At 46.0% G+C, this 18,740-nt stretch overlaps 1 protein-coding gene and 1 pseudogene across 1 annotated transcript in view; one reads left to right on the forward strand and one right to left on the reverse strand.

Annotated features, from left to right (window-relative positions):
• The window catches only part of LOC132831264 (epidermal growth factor receptor kinase substrate 8-like protein 1), a 109,623-nt gene that overhangs the window by 81,681 nt on the left and 9,202 nt on the right, over positions 1-18,740 (reverse strand). Inside the window, exon 2 of the mRNA XM_060849288.1 lies at positions 6,337-6,406. Coding sequence (XP_060705271.1) covers positions 6,337-6,380 — 44 coding nt within the window. The 5' untranslated portion in view covers positions 6,381-6,406. The remainder of the gene's footprint in view (positions 1-6,336; positions 6,407-18,740) is intronic.
• On the forward strand, positions 11,159-12,132 carry LOC132831201 (large ribosomal subunit protein eL37-like; annotated as a pseudogene).

Below are 18,740 nucleotides of genomic sequence, written 5' to 3' on the forward strand. Positions count from 1 at the left end.
TGGAGGTGATTTCCTCAAATTCCAGGAGCAGCAAGTAGTGTTTTATATGCTGTTGCGTTGTTTTGGAAGTTTGGGGAAAAAAGTCAAAACAATAACAGTTTAAAAGGGAGAAGAGCAGACAAAGGAAGCACATGGTGAGGTCAGTGCAGGAGAGAGAGAGAGAGAGAGAAAAAAACCTGCCCTGGGGTTGGGGAGTCCAGAACTAGAGGGCATAGGTTTAGGGTGAGAGGGGAAAGATATAAAAGAGACCTAAGGGGCAACTTTTTCACGCAGAGGGTGGTACGTGTATGGAATGAGCTGCCAGAGGAAGTGGTGGAGGCTGGTACAATTGCAACATTTAAGAGGCATTTGGATGGGTATATGAATAGGAAGGGTTTAGAGGGATATGGGCTGGGTGCTGGCAGGTGGGACTAGATTGGGTTGGGATATCTGGTCAGCATGGACAGATTAGACCGAAGGATCTGTTTCCATGCTGTACATCTCTATGACTCTATGACTCTCTTCATAAGGCAAGCCCTCCAGTCCAGGCAGTATCCTGGTAAACCTTCTTTGCACCCTCTCCAAAACCTCTGTATCTTTCCTGTAGTAGGGCGACCACAATTGGACACAATATTCTAAGTGTCGTCTCACCAGGGACTTGTAGAGCTGCAGCAAAACCTTGTGGCTCTTAAACTCGATCCCCCTGTTAATGAAAGCCAAACCCCCATATGCTTTCTTAACAACCCTATCCACTTGGGTGGCAATGTTTAGGGATCTATGTACTTGCACACCCAGATCCCTCGTGTTCCTCCACACTGCCAAGAATCCAGTCTTTAATCCTACATTCAGCATTCGAGTTTGACCTTCTGAAATGTATCATTTTGCATTTATCCAGGTTGAATTCCATTTGCCATTTCTCAGCCCAGCTCTGCATCCTGTCTGTGTAATGCTGCAGCCTGCAGTAGCCCTCTATACTATCGACAACACCTCCACCCTTTGTGTCATCGGCAAATTTACTAACCCATCCCTCAACCTCCTCGTCCAAATCATTTATAAAAGCTACAAAGAGCAGAGGCCCAAGAACAGAGCCCTGCAGAACCCCACTCACCGCTGATCTCCAGGCAGAATACTTCCCATCTACAACCATTCTCTGCCAATTCTGAATCTAGACAGTTAAATCTCCCTCTATCCCATACTTCCTGACTTTATGAATGAGCCTACCATGGGGAACCCTACCAAATGCCTTGCTGAAATCCACATACACCACATCCGCTGCTCTACCATCGTCAACCTGTCTTGACACCTCCTCAAAGAGCTCAATAAGATTTGTGAGGCATGACCTGCCCCTCACAAAGCCATGCTGACTGCCTTTAATCACACACTATGTTTTGCCAAACAGTCATAAATCCTAACCCTCAGAATTCTTTCCACAACTTTGCTGACCACAGACATGAGTCAGACTGGTCTGTAATTGTTAGGGATTTCCCTATTACCTTTCTTGAAAAGAGGAACAACATTTGCTTCCCTCCAATCCTCCGGTACGACTCCTGATGAGAGTGAGGAGGCAAATATCCTCGCCAGCGGCTTAGCAACCGCCTTTCTCACTTCCCGGAGCAACCTAGGATAAATCTGGTCTGGTCCTGGGGTCTTATCAATCTTAATATTTTCCAAAATTTCCAGCACATCAACTTCATCAATCTTGATCTGGTCAAGACTGTTTCCCAGCTCCTCTAAGTTTTCATTTACAACATTTTTGAGTGTGAGTGTAAGTGTGCGAGTGTGAATGTGAGTGTTAGTATGTGAGTGTGTGCGAATGTTAATTTATGTGTGATGTGTGTGTTTGTGTGTATGTATGTGAATATGTGAGAGTGTGTGTATATCTGTGAATATGTGAGAATATGTGTACGTGTGTGGATATGAGTGTGCGTGCATGTGTGTGAATATGCAAGTGTGTGTGTGAGAATATATGAGAGTGTGTATGCGTGTATGTGTTTGAGAATATGAGAGTGTGTGTGTGTGTGCATGTGTGCGTACGTGTGTGAGAGAATATATGAGAGTATGTGTGCATGTACGTGTGTGTATGTGTGCGTGAGAATATATGAGAGTATGTGTGTGTGTACATGTGTGTGTACGTGTGTGTGTGTGTAAGTGAGACTCGACAGGGATTACAGATTAATCTTCAGGATATTGCTGTGAAAAACCCAAGATGAAACAAATACATGAGAAAAAAGTATTTATTTAAATTGAAGAGCTTTGCATCAAAGTCATCGAGGGGGCAAAAGGTCACAGAGGTGGTCTGATTAACCCTCGTAAATCAGGCACAACATTATTGAATGGAAGGGAAAGTAAGCTGAAGGGGCTGAATGGCCTGACTCTGTTCCTATTGATTGATGAGATGGTTAGCATTCCTGGTAAGGACACAGAGGGTGGATGTGTTGACTGATAATTGGATGGAATGCTTGCATGGATCAGAGCGAGTGGTGATCAGAAATCTCCAGGAACATGACCCACAGAAGTGGGAATGCTGATGTGTATTTTTAGACTTGACAGAAAGGTGGCAACCCCCATCTGCATTAACCTGTTTCAGATGGCGCTGTGTGTCAGGAGCCCCGCAAACATTGATACAGGGGCACCCAATCTATTATCTAGTGTTACCGACACCATGAGTCATGAAGATGTGAGCAGTTTCAATATGAACACTGCCTCCAGCCTTGAAACTAGGCTGCTTGCCAACCAGAGCATAGCTGTTTAATTCAACAAAGGCAGGGGCTGGGAGGATTGGGGCGAGTTCTCTGGATTGATGGGTATTCAGGCAGAATAGGGAGGTGAGGAGACACTCAAACATTTTGTTCCTGTTGACAATTTGCACAATGCCTTGCGTTGTCCAGCCGCACAAAACAAACTTAGTCAGAAGAAAGGCATGTATCAGATAACACTTCACCACTACTGTCAGAAGAGTCCCGAAGGATTTCGCTTTCCCTCCCAATCACTTCGAAGTGTGTTTTAAATTCATTTCTTGGGCGTGGACACTGCCAACCACCTAGTATTTATAGCCCGTCCTGGCCTATCCAAACGTGGGTGCTGGCATACCTGTTTGATCCCAATCTACGTGAGGTAGGGACATCACTGGGTGTCAGGAATGTGGTTGCTGGAAAAGCACAGCCGGTCAGGCAGCATCTGAGGAGCAGGAGAGTCGACCTTTCGGGCAAAAGCTCCTCGGATGCTGCCTGACCTGCTGTGCTTTTCCAGCACCACGGTCTCGATTCTGATCGGCAGCATCTGCAGTCCTCACTTTCTCCTACGTCACTGGGTGGTTAGCTCAGCTGTTTCACAGCATCAGGGACCCAGGTTCGATTCCCACCTTGGGAGTCTGCCTGTGTGGAGTTTGTCACGATGATCTTTCACGATAAATTCTTGTCCTATTATCCCGCCCCACTAGCTACCTGACGAAGGAGCGTCGCTCCGAAAGGCTTGTACTTCCAATTAAACCTGTTGAACTATAACCTGGTGTTGTGTGATTTTTAACTTTGTTCACCCCAGTCCGACACCGGCACCTCAACATCACGTGTGGAGTTTTCATGTTCTCCCAGTGTCTGCAGGGGGTCCTCCAGGTGTTCAGGTTTCCTCCCACAGTCCAAAGGTGTGCAGGTTAGAATGGATTGGCCATGCTAAATTGCCCCATAGCGTTCAAGGGGTGTGCAGGCTAAGAGGGTTAGCCATGGGAACTGTAGGATGATGGGGTGAGTCTGGGTGAGATGACCTTTGGAGGGTTCGTGTTGACTCAATAGGCTGAATGGCCAGCTTCCACACAGTAGGGGATTCAGTCATCCATAATCCTCTGTGGGATGAAATTCCAGGATTTTGACCCAGCGACAGTGAAGGAACGGCGAGATATTTCCAAGTCAGTACGGTGAGTGGCTCGGAGGGAATTTGCAGGGGGTGGTGTTCCCATGGATCTGCTGCCCCTTGTCCTTCTCGATGGAAGTGACCGTGGGTTTGGAAGGTGCTGTTGGGATCTTGGCAAGTTCCTGCAGTGCGCCTTGTGGCAAATGTGGCAGCCAATACTGTGCATAGAAAGATCCCACACAAGTTCAGCTAAATGGCAGTGGAGGAAGTGGGATTTTAAGTCGGGATGATCCTATTACAGAGGCCCGAGAAACTGGGAACGACATCCTTAGAAGAGGGAGAACCATGAGGAAGTTCAACAGAGCTGGAAATTGCAAGTTCAAAACTGTGAAGGAGTGTTGATGGAGTAAATAAGGAGAAACCATTCCCACAAAAAAGGAGGGTCTTCAACCAGATGAGAAATATTAATGATAAGAAGAGCCAGGAGGGTCTCCAGGGAGATTTGTTTTGTTTTCGGTGAGCTGTACTCTAGAGTGTGCTGCCCCAAATGCAGCATCAACCTTAACCCACAGAGAGGTCTGTGGGGGCACCAGCAGGAAGAATGGGCTCAGTGTGGGACAGAGCCACCACATGCACAATGGGCCAAATGGCCTCCAAATGGCAGATTCTCCAGAAGGAGCTTGGATCCAGTTAGGAGACAGTCTGAAACACAGAATGGAAGCAATATCCGGGGGCAAAAAGTCCTGAGAAGTTAACATTCAGCAGAGATAATATCAGAGGAGTCAGGACTAATTGGCTTTTTTCACTGGAGCGTAGGAGGAGGTGACCTTGTAGAGGTTTATAAAATCACGAGGGGCATAGATAAGGTGAATGGCAGGGTTCTAGGGTGGGAGATTTCAAGACCAGGGAGATATCTTAAGATGACAGGACACAGCTTTAAAGGAGACACGAGGGGGAAATCTTTTTACGCTGAGGGTGTTTCGTGTGTGGAATGAACTTCCAGAGGAAGTGGTGGATGCAGGTACAGCTACAAAGTTTTAAAGACATTTAGATAAGTTCATGAATAAGGAAAGGTTTGGAGGGATATGGGCCAAGCGCAGTCAGGTGGGACTAGTTTATTTTGGGATTATGGTCGACATGGGCTGGTTGGACTGAAAGGTCTGTTTCTCTGCTGTATGAGGTAAAAACAATGACTGCAGATGCTGGAAACCAGATTCTGGATCAGTGGTGCTGGAAGAGCACAGCAGTTCAGGCAGCATCCGAGGAGCAGAGTCTACGACACTGCTTAACAATTGAAACAAATCTGTGGTATTCTAGGTGGTTGAAATCTTCGAGGAGAAAGTGAGGACTGCAGATGCTGGAGATCAGAGCTGAAAATGTGTTGTTGGAAAAGCGCAGCAGGTCAGGCAGCATCCAAGGAGCAGGAGATTTGATGTTTCAGGCATAAGCCCTTCATCAGGAATGATTCCTGAAGAAGGGCTTATGCCCGAAACGTCGAATCTCCTGCTCCTTGGATGCTGCCTGACCTGCTGCGCTTTTCCAACAACACATTTTCAGCTCTATTCTTGGTGGGTGTCAACTCAACTGCCTTCGATTCCCAGAGACACGCATTAGCACACGCACACACTCTGATATCCACACTCCAATATATGTTCACTCCGTCACAAACAAAGACAAGACCCACACAAAGACTCACATACATAAACTCACAAACACAAACTTACAGACACTCACACATACATGCTATCACATACACAGAATAGACAGGCAGGAGGCTGGAAGAATATAACAAACCAGGGAGCATTAGGAGGTGGAGAAATCAATGTTTCAGGTATAAAACTTTTTCAGGATTCTGAGGAAGGGTTACATCTGAAACATTGACTTCTCCCCCCACTGATGCTACCTGGCTTGCTGTGTTCTTCCAGCCTCCTGCCAGTCTATTTTGTATTCAAGCATCTGCAGGTTTTTTGTCTCAAATCACACACACACACACACACACACACACACACACACACACACACACACACACACACACACACACACACACACACACACACACACCACTCACACACACACAAACACACTCACACACACACACACACACACACACAAACACACACCACTCACACACACACAAACACACTCACACACACACACACACACAAACACACACACACACACCACACCACACACACACACTCACACACACAAACACACACCACTCACACACACACACACAAACACACACCACTCACACGCACAAACACACAAACACACACCACTCACACACACAAACACACACCACTCACACACACTCAAAGTCTGCTTTGTGTTACATCAACACATTTAGAACATACAGCAGGAAGCCCTTTGTTGACCACACACTGAGACATAATGATTTAACCACACTCTTGTCACTCACTCAGTTAAACCCACTGTAATCACACAGACTCAACAAATGACACACAAAGCTCCCCGGCGCAGCATGAAGTCAGAAAGCTAGGTGCTTACCCATACTGGAGCATTCCCTTTAGGTCTTTGGACCCGTAGCTCATCGCTGATCTGTTGATGTGGCAAAATCCTGAAGGGAAAATATTGAAAGGACTTAGTAAAGTGGAAACGAAAGGATTGTGCAGTCACCCTGATCTCAATTACACACACTCGCTCTCTATCATTGATTTATCCCGGGATGTTTGTGACCTTAAAAAAAAAAGATCAATTCCAATCACTTTCAGGAATTAGTTAGTGGGAAATGTAACTTACAATCAGAAACAGTGAGACATCTATATACATTAATCTAATGTTGTTGTGGTTCTGTTTGCCGAGCTGGGAATTTGTGTTGCAGACGTTTCGTCCCCTAGCTAGGTAACATCCTCAGTGCTTGGGAGCCTCCTGTGAAGCGCTTCTGTGATGTTTCCTCCGGCATTTGTAGTGGTTACATATGCCACAACACCACTATAAATGTTGGAGGAAACATCACAGAAGCGCTTCACAGGAGGCTCCCAAGCACTGAGGATGTCACCTAGACATGGGACGAAACGTCTGCAACACAAATTCCCAGCTCGGCGAACAGAACCACAATAACGAGCACCCGAACTACAAATCTTCTCACAAACTTTGAACATTAATCTAATTTTTAAAAATAATGTTCGGATAGAAAACACAGAATATAAATCTACGTTTTCTTCCTCTTGTTCAATTTTAAGTGTCAGCTGCATTTTGCCCCATGATGGTTTCTTTTAAAAACTCTCGAATTCTGATGCACATGTTTAAGGGGAGAGGGGGAAAGTTCAAAGGAGATGTGAGGGGCAAGGTTTTTACACAGAGAGTGGTAGGAGTGTGGAACGCGCTGCCAGGGGAGGTGGTGGAGGCTGATACAATAGGGGCATTTGAGGGGCTTTTAGATAAGCCCATGAATAGACAAGGAATGGAGGGATATGGACCAAGGGCAGGCAGAAGGGATTAGTTTAATTTGGCGTCATGTTCGGCACAACATCGTGGGCCGAAGGGCCTGTTCCTGAGCTGTATGGTTCTATGTTCCAATTTAAAAATCTCACAACATCAGGTTATAGTCCAAAAGGTTTACACAGAAGACTTCCAAATAAACCTGTCGGACTATAACCTGGTGTTGTATGATTTTTAACTTTGTCCACCCCAGTCCAACACTGGCACCTCCTCATCATATCCCCTAATGCACAGTTTAGCACAATGAAAGTTAAACCAATTTTGTTTGAATGAGGCATCTTTGTCTACCCTCGCATCAGAAAAATGACAATAGATCTTCACATCTTTTTCTTTTGTTCTGTGACAATGTATTGCTGCCAGCAGTTAATTCACACTCTTTAGAATCTCAATGGGTTGAATCATTCACTCCCATTGTGTGGGACACCAGTGAATTCCTGTGTGTTCCCCTTGTCCGGGGTAACAAGAATTGAGCTCTTTCTCACTACTTTTTTAGTTTTCCACAGTTACCATCCCAACTTCGAAACTCTTCCCCCATTGGAGTAAATCCCAATCAACCTCATTCCGTTCCGCTCTGTGGATTCTGAACAGAGTCAATTACTTTCCATTCATTGCTCATGACTGGAATACGAAACAAATTCTTTCTCATTCATCTGATCCGTACAGAATTCCAGTAGGCCAACAATGCTTCACTGAACGCGGGTTCAAGTTTCACACACTTTGGAAACTTGAGATAAATTCTAAACTGGGACTCCCAGCACCACACTGTCGGAGAGATACTATCTGTCAGACGTGGAATTAAATGAATGACCCTCTGCCCTCTCAGTCTGATGTGAAAGATACAAGGACCATGGTTCAGGAGCAGGGGACTACACCCTGCATTCCTGGACCAATATTGAACCTTCAACCTGTCTCACCAAAACAAGCTGTTTGATCACGAAAACATGAGGCTTTCTGTGTGCAACTTAGCTGCTGTGTTGGATATATTGTGGATGCACTTCACAGAAATATAGAAACTAGGAGCAGGAGTGGGCCGTTCAGCCCTTCGAGCCTGCTCTGCCATTCATGGCTGATCACCCTACTCCTGTTCCTGCTTTGATATCCTTTAAAATCTTTCGCTCTCAGAGCTTCAGAAATCCTTCATTTTGCTGCTAAGTGGCTTGGGATGTTTGGGGGTAATAAAAGGTGCCACATAAATGCACTTTTTGTTCCTTCTAATTAATCCTAATTGTAGAGAAACCTCTTAGATAAACCATCTATTTTCCCAGGGGCATCAGAGGCTGAGGGGTGACCTTCTAGGAGTTTTCAAAATTGTGAGGGACATGGATAGGGTGAACAGTCAAGGTTTTTTTCCCTGGAGTGGGGGAGTCCAGAACTAGAGGTTAAGGTGAGAGGGGAAAGATTTAGAAGGGACCTAAGGGGCAACTTTTTCACACAGAGGGTGGTGTGTGTGTGGAATGAGCTGCCAGAGGAAGTGGCGGAGGCTGGTACAATTACCACATTTAAAAGGCGTCAGGATGGGTATATGAATAGGAAGGGTTTGGAGGGATATGGGCCAAGTGTTGTCAAATGGGACTAGATTAATTTAGGTTATCTGGTCGGCACGGTCGAGTTGGACTGAATGGTCTGTTTCCGTGCTGTACATCTCTATGACTCTCTGACTCTCAATGGTTGTGGGGACTGCCAATCCCTATGGCAGTTCCCATGGCAACACTGTGACCAATCAGAGTCTCCCTGCCTGACCTGAGGTTAATCAGAAAGTTAAGATTGACAGTTAATGGATCCAACTGTGTCTTCATCCCAGGCACAGTTCAAAACACTTGGTTTCCTACTGTGTAAAGTAATATTCCATTTCTGAGTTTGATTTCTTGTGTCCCAGTCTTGATGAGTGCAAGACAAAAATCTTTTGACTTTGCGTCTCTTTATAGCAACATAATATTCTGCACTGATTACACATTTATTTTAAATAGGAAACACTATTTATTTTAAGTAGGAAATATTTTTATTTCTTTATGACATTCAACGTACGAGTTAAAGTCATTCGAGATAAGATGAAAGGGTTTTCAAATTTAATTTCGAGGTGGAAAGTGAGCTCAAGCTATTTCTGGAATAACTTGTCAAATTAATTAATCAATTAATTAATTAACAGCTCTGCTAATTAAATCGATTAAGCTATCAAGCTCCAGAAGTTCAAATGTGCACTACTAGCCTTGGCAGAAGTGTGACGCTGAAAATGAGTGTTAACTTATTCAATGGGTGTGCTGTGCAAATTTGTTGGATAAAGTTTTTACTTCTGGGGTATCGTAACTGGCTTTGAAAACTGAGCAAATTGATAAAGATTGAAAGATTTACAAAAATCTTTACTCTCGGTCAATTTGTGTTTGCATCTGGCAATATTACAGATAGCAACTCAGATGGTCTGGTGATTATTCTGAAATTCAGCTCTAATTATTATCAAAGTGAGTCAGAAATAGCTGCTAAAGATACTCTGAAGGCTTTATACAGTTTTATTCCACTCTTCTCATTTTCTAACTATTCGGACAATTTTAGCACTTTCAGTTTCTGTGTAATTAACCCATGCAAGAATAAATCTGACCACCAGTTTTTAACCTGAACAAAAATACAATAGCTGTTATTTATTCAATGCTAGTGAGACTGGAACTCACAACCTGCAAACTTTACTCACAACTCTGCCTCGTTCCCAATTTTGGGCCACTTGCTTACTGTGAGTGGCAACAGGATGAAGCTATTAAGTGAGCACTCACTCAATTGATGCAGAGGTGATTGCCATGAACTTTATCAGGAAGACAACAGGACTCCCACCCAGTGCACATCCGCCTAAGTTAATGCCCTCCTTCCTCAATATTGCATGCAATTCTGGTCTCCTTCGGACTGGAAAGATGTTATGAAACTTGAAAGAGTTCCAAAAAGATTTACAAGGATGTTGCCAGGGTTAGAGGATTTGAGCTATAGGGAGAGGCTGAATAGGCTGGGGCTGTTTTCTCTGGAGTATTGGAGGCTGAGGGGTGACCTTGTAGAGATTTAAAAAATCATGAGGGGCATGGATAGGATAAGTAGGCAAAGTCTCTTCCCTGGGATGGGGAGAGTCCAGAACTAGAGGGCATAGGTTTAGGGTGAGAGGGGAAAGATATAAAAGAGATCTAAGTGGCAACGTTTTCACACAGAGAGTGGTACATGTATGGAATGAGCTGCCAGAGGAAGTGGTGGAGGCTGGTACAATTGCAGCTTTTAAGAGACATTTGGAAGGGTATATGAATAGGAAGGATTTGGAAGGATATGGATTGGTGCTGGCAGGTGGGACTAGGTTGGGTTGGGATATCTGGCTGGCATGGACGTGCAGGACCGAAGGGTCTGTTTCCATGCTGTACACCTCTATGGCTCTATGACTCACCACAGGGGAGGGCATTCAGTATCACCCATTGTGTGAGTGACATGGAGAACGTTAACAGGGTGCTAATGTAATCAATCATAAGCGGTCCCTATTGTTCAGCACCAGAATGGCTATCGTTGCCTGCAGACATGGAGATGATTTTAATCACATGAACTTTGATGGCCTGTCAAAGAAGGACTCCCTTCACAAGTCAGACTTACAGTGAAAGCTGGGCGGCCTCCCGTTTATGTCGAAGACAGAAACCGTTTCCCTTCTTTAATGGGATGTGGACATCACTGACAAGGTGCCCATCTCCGATTGCCCTCGGACTTGCCCCAGCTGTTTTCAGTGGGCAATTAACAACTGGCCGCATTGCTGCAGGTCTCCAGTCACATGTAGGCCAGACTAGGTATAAGGGCATTCGTGTACCAGAATAGGTTGGTACACGGAGTGATTGGAAGCAGGTGGATCTTACTGATTATGAGTTCTCTGATTGGGGCTGCTAACCTGCAGCCAATCGGTGAGCCCTGGCTGGCAGATAGAAACAGGCCTACCAGTCTGAAAGTGCCAGATTTCGTCTGATCTCGGAAGCTAAGCAGACTCAGGCCTGGTTGGTATTTGGATAGGAAGCCACCTGGGAATACCAGGTGCAGTAGGCTACCCCCTCCAACTCTATTTTGATTTAGTCCCTGCCCTCCCCTTCACTGTTTGATCACCCAGCATTGCCCTTTGATGTGAAAGGCACTGGTTGTCACTGGCCACTCAGGTGTTTCCTATCTTCCTGGTGGTGGAAATTGAATAAAGATTCGTACACTTTGTGTCTCTCACTGTGTCTCACACCTGCCCACACACACAACATGGGTGATGGGAAAAAAATAAGCTCTACCGCAGTTAGGTGGTAGTGTGGGGGTTAATTATCTATATTAAAAAAAGGGGAGTGTTGTCATTGGCCACTTGGGTGTTTCCTTTCTTCCTGGTGGTGGAAATTGAAAAAAAAAGAAAAAAAAGAATAAATAATTGTAAAAAAAAAGAAACAGGCTTACGGCCATACTAGTCTGAAAATGCCTGATCTCAGAAGCTAAGCAGACTCAGGCCTGGTCCATCCTTGGATGGGACACTGCCTGGGAATACCAGGTACAGTCGCCTTTTGCTCTCAGGCGCGCAGTGAAATTGACGAAGGGAGCATCATCAGTTGGTAAGAGGCGGAACAAGACCCACACACTTTGCCGGCGATGTGGGGCTAAGGCAATCTCCTGCGGCAAATGTGCCTACCCTGCCAAGATAAAGAAGAAGTATAACTGGAGTGTGAAGGCCGAAAGGGAGAAGCAGGTCGCATGAGGCACCTGAAGGTGGTGTATCGCAGATTCGGGAATGGATTCCGCGAGGGGACCACTCCGAAACCAAAACGTTCAGCAATGGCTTCCTCCAGCACTGCATAAACTATCAGTGTATCTACACAAGTTCAAATTTGCAAAGTTATATAAAAAAAGAAACAGGTGTGTCAGAAAGTCTCCTGACTTCAAGGACTGGCTCAGAGTTGGCCATGGTAAAAACAATGACTGCAGATGCTGGAAACCAGATTCTGGGTCAGTGGTGCTGGAAGAGCACAGCAGTTTAGGCTGCACTTTGGATGCTGCCTGAACTGCTGTGCTCTTCCAGCACCACTGATCCAGAATCAGAGCTGGCCATCCCCAGCCAGTGTACTGTGCGTGTGTAGCTAAAGGGTGACTTGTTGACGGGATACCAGCCTCTATGCAGGACGTGGAGGTGTCAGACTGGGGTGGACAAAGTCAGGAGTCACATGACACCACATTATAGTCCGACAGGTTTATGTGAAATCACAAGCTTTCGGAGCATCCTGAAACCTTGTGATTTCAAATGAACCTGTTGGACTATAACCTGGTGTCATGTGACTTGACTCAGTTATTTCAGTCCAGCAATTACTGGTAGTTTCATGGTTGGCATTGCTACAACACGATTTCAATTTCCGATTTTACAGACTGAGTGTATGCCAGGCTGGGAAGTGAGCTTAAATCCCTTTGGGAAAAGCCTGCGAGTTGGGATTACCAGCCTGGCCACATTCCCAATTGGTTCCCACCGTCCTTAAAATGGCTAGACCACTGTAAGAGCTGAAAATGTGTTGCTGAAAAAGCACAGCAGTTCAGGCAGCATCCAGGGAACAGGAGATTCGACGTTTCGGGCATAAGCCCTTCTTCAGGAATCTTCAGTTTCCTGAAGAAGAGCTTATGCCCGAAACGTCGAATCTCCTGTTCCCTGGATGCTGCCTGACCTGCTGCGCTTTTTCAGCAACACATTTTCAGCTCTGATCTCCAGCATCTGCAGACCTCACTTTCTCCTAGACCACTGTAAGACTCTAGTTTCTAACAGGCTTATGACCATCAGAACCTGTCGACTCTCCCTATGGTGAAAATGAGGACTGCAGTTACTGGAGATCAGAATTTAGATTAGAGTGGTGCTGGAAAAGCACAGCAGGTCAGACAACATCCGAGGAGCAGGAAAATCGACATTTCGGGCAAAAGCCCTTCATCGGGAATGGTACAGGGGCTGCGGGATGAGAGTGAGCCATACACGATACAGCCAGTTGGGAGTGAAGGAAGTCTCCTTCCCCAATGTTTACTGAATACATGCAGGAGCTGGCATCGAGGCAGGGAACTGGTTCCCCCGAAATCAGTCCTTTATAACCAGTGAGCAATCCACAGCACAGGTGTGTGCCTGTACATGCTGGCAATGGATCAGGAAGTGACAGGTGTGGCATGCAATCTTAAATCAGATGAAAACATTCAGATTCATTACGTCTATAAAGGCTAAGCTTTTGCAAATGAATTATGCAAATTGTGAATCAGTGTCTTTCACAAAGGGAATTAATATTATCAAAATTTCCTGTTGACATTACATCAATCCACTTTGTGCACACAGATGACGGCCTACTGTTATTCTGTCAGCCCTCACTGCCTCATTGTTGGGCAGTTGGAAGGTGAAAGCGAGGACTGCAGATGCTGGAGATCAGAGCTTAAAAATGTGTTGCTGGAAAAGCGCAGCAGGTCAGGCAGCATCCAGGGAACAGGAGATTCGACGTTTCGGGCATAAGCCCTTCTTCAGGAATCTTCAGTTTCCTGAAGAAGAGCTTATGCCCGAAACGTCGAATCTCCTGCTCCTTTGAAGCTGCCTGACCTGCTGTGCTTTTTCAGCAACACATTTTTAAGCAGTTGGAAGGTGAGTTATACACAGAAACTAGGAGTGGGAGGAGACCACTCAGCCCTTCAACCCTGCTCTGCCATTCTATAGGATCACGGTTAAGCATCCACCTTGTTCCTGTTTTTTTTCCCCTTTGAACCCTTTAGCTCCAAAAACTATATCAACCTCCTTTTAGAAACACTCAAAGTTTTGCCTCAACAACTTTCTATGTCAATAGTGAATCCCACAGACTAGGTGAAAGTGGGGACTGCAAATGTTGGAGATTAGAGTGTTGCTGCAAAAGCACAGCAGGTCAGGCAGCATCCGAGGAGCAGGAAAGTCCATGTTTCGGGCAAAAGCCCTTCATTAGGAATGAGGCTGGGAGCCTTGGGGGTAGAGAGATAAATGGGAGGGGGGTGAAGCTAGGGGGAAGGCAGCTGAGAGTGCAATAGATGGATGGAGGTGGGGGGAAAAGGTGATAGGTCAGAGGTGAGGGTGGAGTGGATAGGTGGGACGGAAAATTGACAGGTGGGATCGGTCATGAGAACAGGTCAATTCTACAGACTCACTACTCTACAAGTGAAGAAATTCCTCCTCATCCCAGTCCTAAATAGCCTACCTCATGCCCTACCTCACTCCTCAGTCACTGAGAACATCCTGAGTTTACCCTGGGCAAAAACAAGGACTGCAGATGCTGGAAACCAGAGTTTAGATTAGAGTGGTGCTGGAAAAGCACAGCAGGTCAGGCAGCATCCGAGGAGCAGGAAAATCAACGGTTCGGGCAAAAGCCCTTCATCAGGAATACAGGCAGAGAGCCTGAAGTGTGGAGAGATAAATGAGAGGAGGGTGGGGGTGGGGAGAAAGTAGCATAGAGTACAATGGGTGAGTGGGGGAGGGGATGTAGGTGATAGGTCTGGGGGAGGGTGGAATGGATAGGTGGAAAAGAAGATAGGCAGGTTGGACAGGTCATGGGGACAGTGCTGAGCTGGAAGTTTGGAATTGCGGTGAGGTGGGGGAAGGGGAAATGAGGAAACTGTTGAAGTCCACATTGAAGCCCTGAGTTTACCCTGTCCTGTTACTAACAAAAATCCAGAAATTTTGTGAGTGCAAATGTATCACTCTAATGCCACCCCACCACCACACACACCCCTCCCCCACCCCACCCTGTTCCCCGGTCAACATCTCTGCCTCTAGTTTTTATCAGTGCTCCAGTGATGCTCAGTGCAGGGTGGAGGAGCAGCACCTCATTTCCCACTCAGGGACTCCACAGCCTTCAGGACTCAACATCGGGTTCAACAATTTTAGGGTTTGAGGCACCTCCTCCCATGTCCTTACCCCAACACCCCCCACCGCGCCCCTACACACACACACACACACACACAGCCTTGTTATCACACATTCTGCTATTATACACATTCTGGATCAGAGTGGTGCTGGAAAAGCACAGCAGGTCAGGCAGCATCCGAGGAGCAGGAAAATGATGTTTCGGGCAAAAGCCTTTCATTAGAAATCTTTTTGTCTGAAACATCGATTTTCCTGCTCCTCGGATGCTGCCTGACCTGCTGTGCTTTTCCAGCACCACTCTATTCATTCTCCTGGCTTGGTTGTCATCTACTCCCCCTGTTTGCCCAACTGTTCTTCTCTCTTGTGAAATCAAAAAAATCCAGAGATCGCAGCAGGTCAGGCAGCTTCCACGGAGAGAGAACAAGCTCAAAGTTTGTGCGAAGATTTGTACACACACAAACAAAACTGCATCAGGACACTATTCAAAAGAGCTACAACACACTGCAGTATACCAGAACTGCGAAAAGAGGAAGAGGAACACCTATACAAGGTATTCGCCAAAAACGGATACCCGCACAACTTTATCAACAGATGCCTAAGAGATAGACCACGGAACGAGGACATGCCACAACCAAAAGGACTAGCCACACTACCATACATCAGGAGCGTTTCAGAACTGACAGCCAGACTACTGCGACCCTTAGGACTCATAACGGCACACAAACCAACAGCCACGCTCAGACAACAACTTACTAGAACAAAGGAGCCAATACCCAACATGAGCAAAACTAATGTAGTTTATAAAATACCATGCAAGGACTGCACAAAACACTATATAGGACAAACAGGAAGACAGCTAACAATCAGCATACATGAACACCAACTAGTCACGAAACGACACGACCAGCTATCCCTAGTAGCCACACACTCAGACAACAAGCAACATGAATTCGACTGGGAAAACACTACTATCATAGGGCAAGCCAGACAGAGAACAGCCAGGGAATTCCTAGAGGCATGGCATTCATCCACAAACTCCATCAACAAACACATCAACCTGGACCCAATATACCAACCACTACAGCGGACAGCTGAAACTGACACCCGGAAGCGGCAAGGACAGACCACTATAAATACCGGAAAAAACATCAAAGAAGCGCTTCGCAGGAGGCTCCACAGCACTGATGATGTCTCCTAGCCAGGGGACGAAACGTTTGCAACAAAAACTTCCAGCTCGGCGAACAGAACCACTACAGAGAACAAGCTAATGTTCCGAGTCGAGATGGCTCTTCACCAGCTCTCTTTGCTCTCTATTCCCACCTATCCTTTGTTCTTTACTCCATCCCCAACCCTATCTTCTGCTTAAAAAAACAACTTTTATTCCCAACTATCATCAGTTCTGAGGAAGGGGCAACAAGGTGACTCAGTGGTTATCACTGCTGCCTCACAGCACCAGGGACCCGAGTTCAATTCCAACCTCGGGTGACTGACTGTGTGGAGTTTGCACATTCTCCCCGTGTCTGTGTGGGTTTCCTCCGGGTGCTCCAGTTTCCTCCCACAGTCACAAAGATGTGCGGGTTAGGTGAATTGGCCATGCTAAATTGCCCGTAGTGTTAGGTAAGGAGTAATGTAGGGGTATGGGTGGGTTTCGCTTCGGCGGGTCGGTGTGGACTTGTTGGGCCGAAGGGCCTGTTTCCACACTGTAAGTCTAATCTAATCCAAAGAAGTGCAGGTTAGGGTGAATTGGCCATGCTAAATTCCCTGCATTAGTCAGGGGTCAGTATAGGGTAGGGGACTGGGTTTGGGTGGGTTACTCTTCAGAGGCTTGATGGGCCGAACGGCCTGTTTCCACACTGTAAAGAAGCTGGACCTGAAATGTTAACTCTACTTTCTTTCTCTGCTAAGCTTTTTTCCAATACTTTCTGTTTTTGTTTCTGATTCCCAGTATCCGCAGTTCTTTCAGTTTATATTTATCACTCTGTTATCTTTCACAAGTGATCACCACATTTCCATGGTGACCACTTAACTCTCTCTGGGTAAATTCCAAAATTACTGCCTGACAGGAAGCCCTTTGTCCTTTAACCAGTGCCTTAACACTATCTCAGGATGTCTCAAAATGTTTTATAGCCAACAAAATACTTTTTTTTATATATAGATTACTTACAGTGTGGAAACAGGCCCTTCGGCCCAACAAGTCCACACCGCCCAACCCACACCGACCCACCCACCCAGACCCATTCTCCTACACCTAACACTACAGGCAACTTAGCATGGCCAATTCACCCAACCTGCACATTTTTTTGGATTGTGGGAGGAAAACAGAGCAAACCCACACAAAGAACATATAAACACCACACAGTCAGTCTGTCAGAGGTGGGAATTGAACCCAGGTCTCTGGTACTATGAGGCAGCAGTGCTAACCACTGTGCCACTGTGCAGTTCACAGACATACCCTGGTCAACAAAATTAACCATTTCAGGAAAACCTTTGCAGCCATGTCCTTTTGAAAAGCCAACACGGATTGAACCCTTTTAAAAAAGGTTCTCATGAAAAGTCACTGGATTCAAAACATTAACTCTGTTTCTCTCGCCACGGATGCTGCCAGACCTGCTGAGTTTCTGAAACAAATTCTGGTTTTGTTTCAGATCTCCAGCAACCTGCGTTCTTAGTTTTGTTTTATTATTGGAGGAGAAAGTGAGGACTGCAGATGCTGGAGACCAGAGCTGAAAATGTGTTGCTGGTTAAAGCGCAGCAGGTCAGGCAGCATCCAAGGAACAGGAAATTCGACGTTTCGGGCATAAGCCCTTCATCAGGAATGAGAAAGGTGTGCCAAGCAGGCTAAGATAGAAGGTAGGGAAGAGGCACTTGGGGGAGGGGCGATGGAGATGTGATAGGTGGAAGGAGGTCAAGGTGAGGGTGATAGGCTGGAGTGGGGTGGGGGCGGAGAGGTCAGGAAGAAGATTGCAGGTTAGGAGGGCGGTGCTGAGTTCAAGGGATTCGACTGAGATAAGGTTTTATTATTGCACTGTAAAGGTTATTGTTCATGCATCAGCTATAATATGGTCCTGACGAAGAGTCACCCAGACTCAAAACATTAGCTTGCTCTCTCTCCACGGATGCTGCTTGACCTGCTGTGATCTCTAGCACTTATTGTTTTCAGTACGGGTTCCAAAGTCTGCTGTAATTTGCTCCTGTGATATGACCCAGCATCGATAGTTTATTTCAACATTATAAGAGCGTAAGAGATAGAGGCAAGAGCAGGCTATTCGGCCCTATTGAATCTGCTGTACCTTTCTACCCAATCATGGCTAACTATCTCTCCAAGATCCATTTTGCTGTCTTCATCCGTAGCCCTCAATTTCCCAACCAAGACATACCTCCACCCTCCCAAAACCCAACAGCAGAGAAATTTCAAGAGATTCAAAAGACAGAGTTAGGCCATTTCTCCTCATCTCAGTCCGAAACAGTTAGTCACTTCATTCCTGAGTCTGAGATTCTCCAGCCAAGGGAATCAACTTCCATGTCTACCTTGTGGAATGTTGTGGAATTATAGATTCCCTACACTGTGGAAACAGGCCCTACG

The sequence above is a fragment of the Hemiscyllium ocellatum genome, chromosome 33 (genome assembly GCF_020745735.1).
Source record: "Hemiscyllium ocellatum isolate sHemOce1 chromosome 33, sHemOce1.pat.X.cur, whole genome shotgun sequence".
Classification (NCBI taxonomy): domain Eukaryota; kingdom Metazoa; phylum Chordata; class Chondrichthyes; order Orectolobiformes; family Hemiscylliidae; genus Hemiscyllium; species Hemiscyllium ocellatum.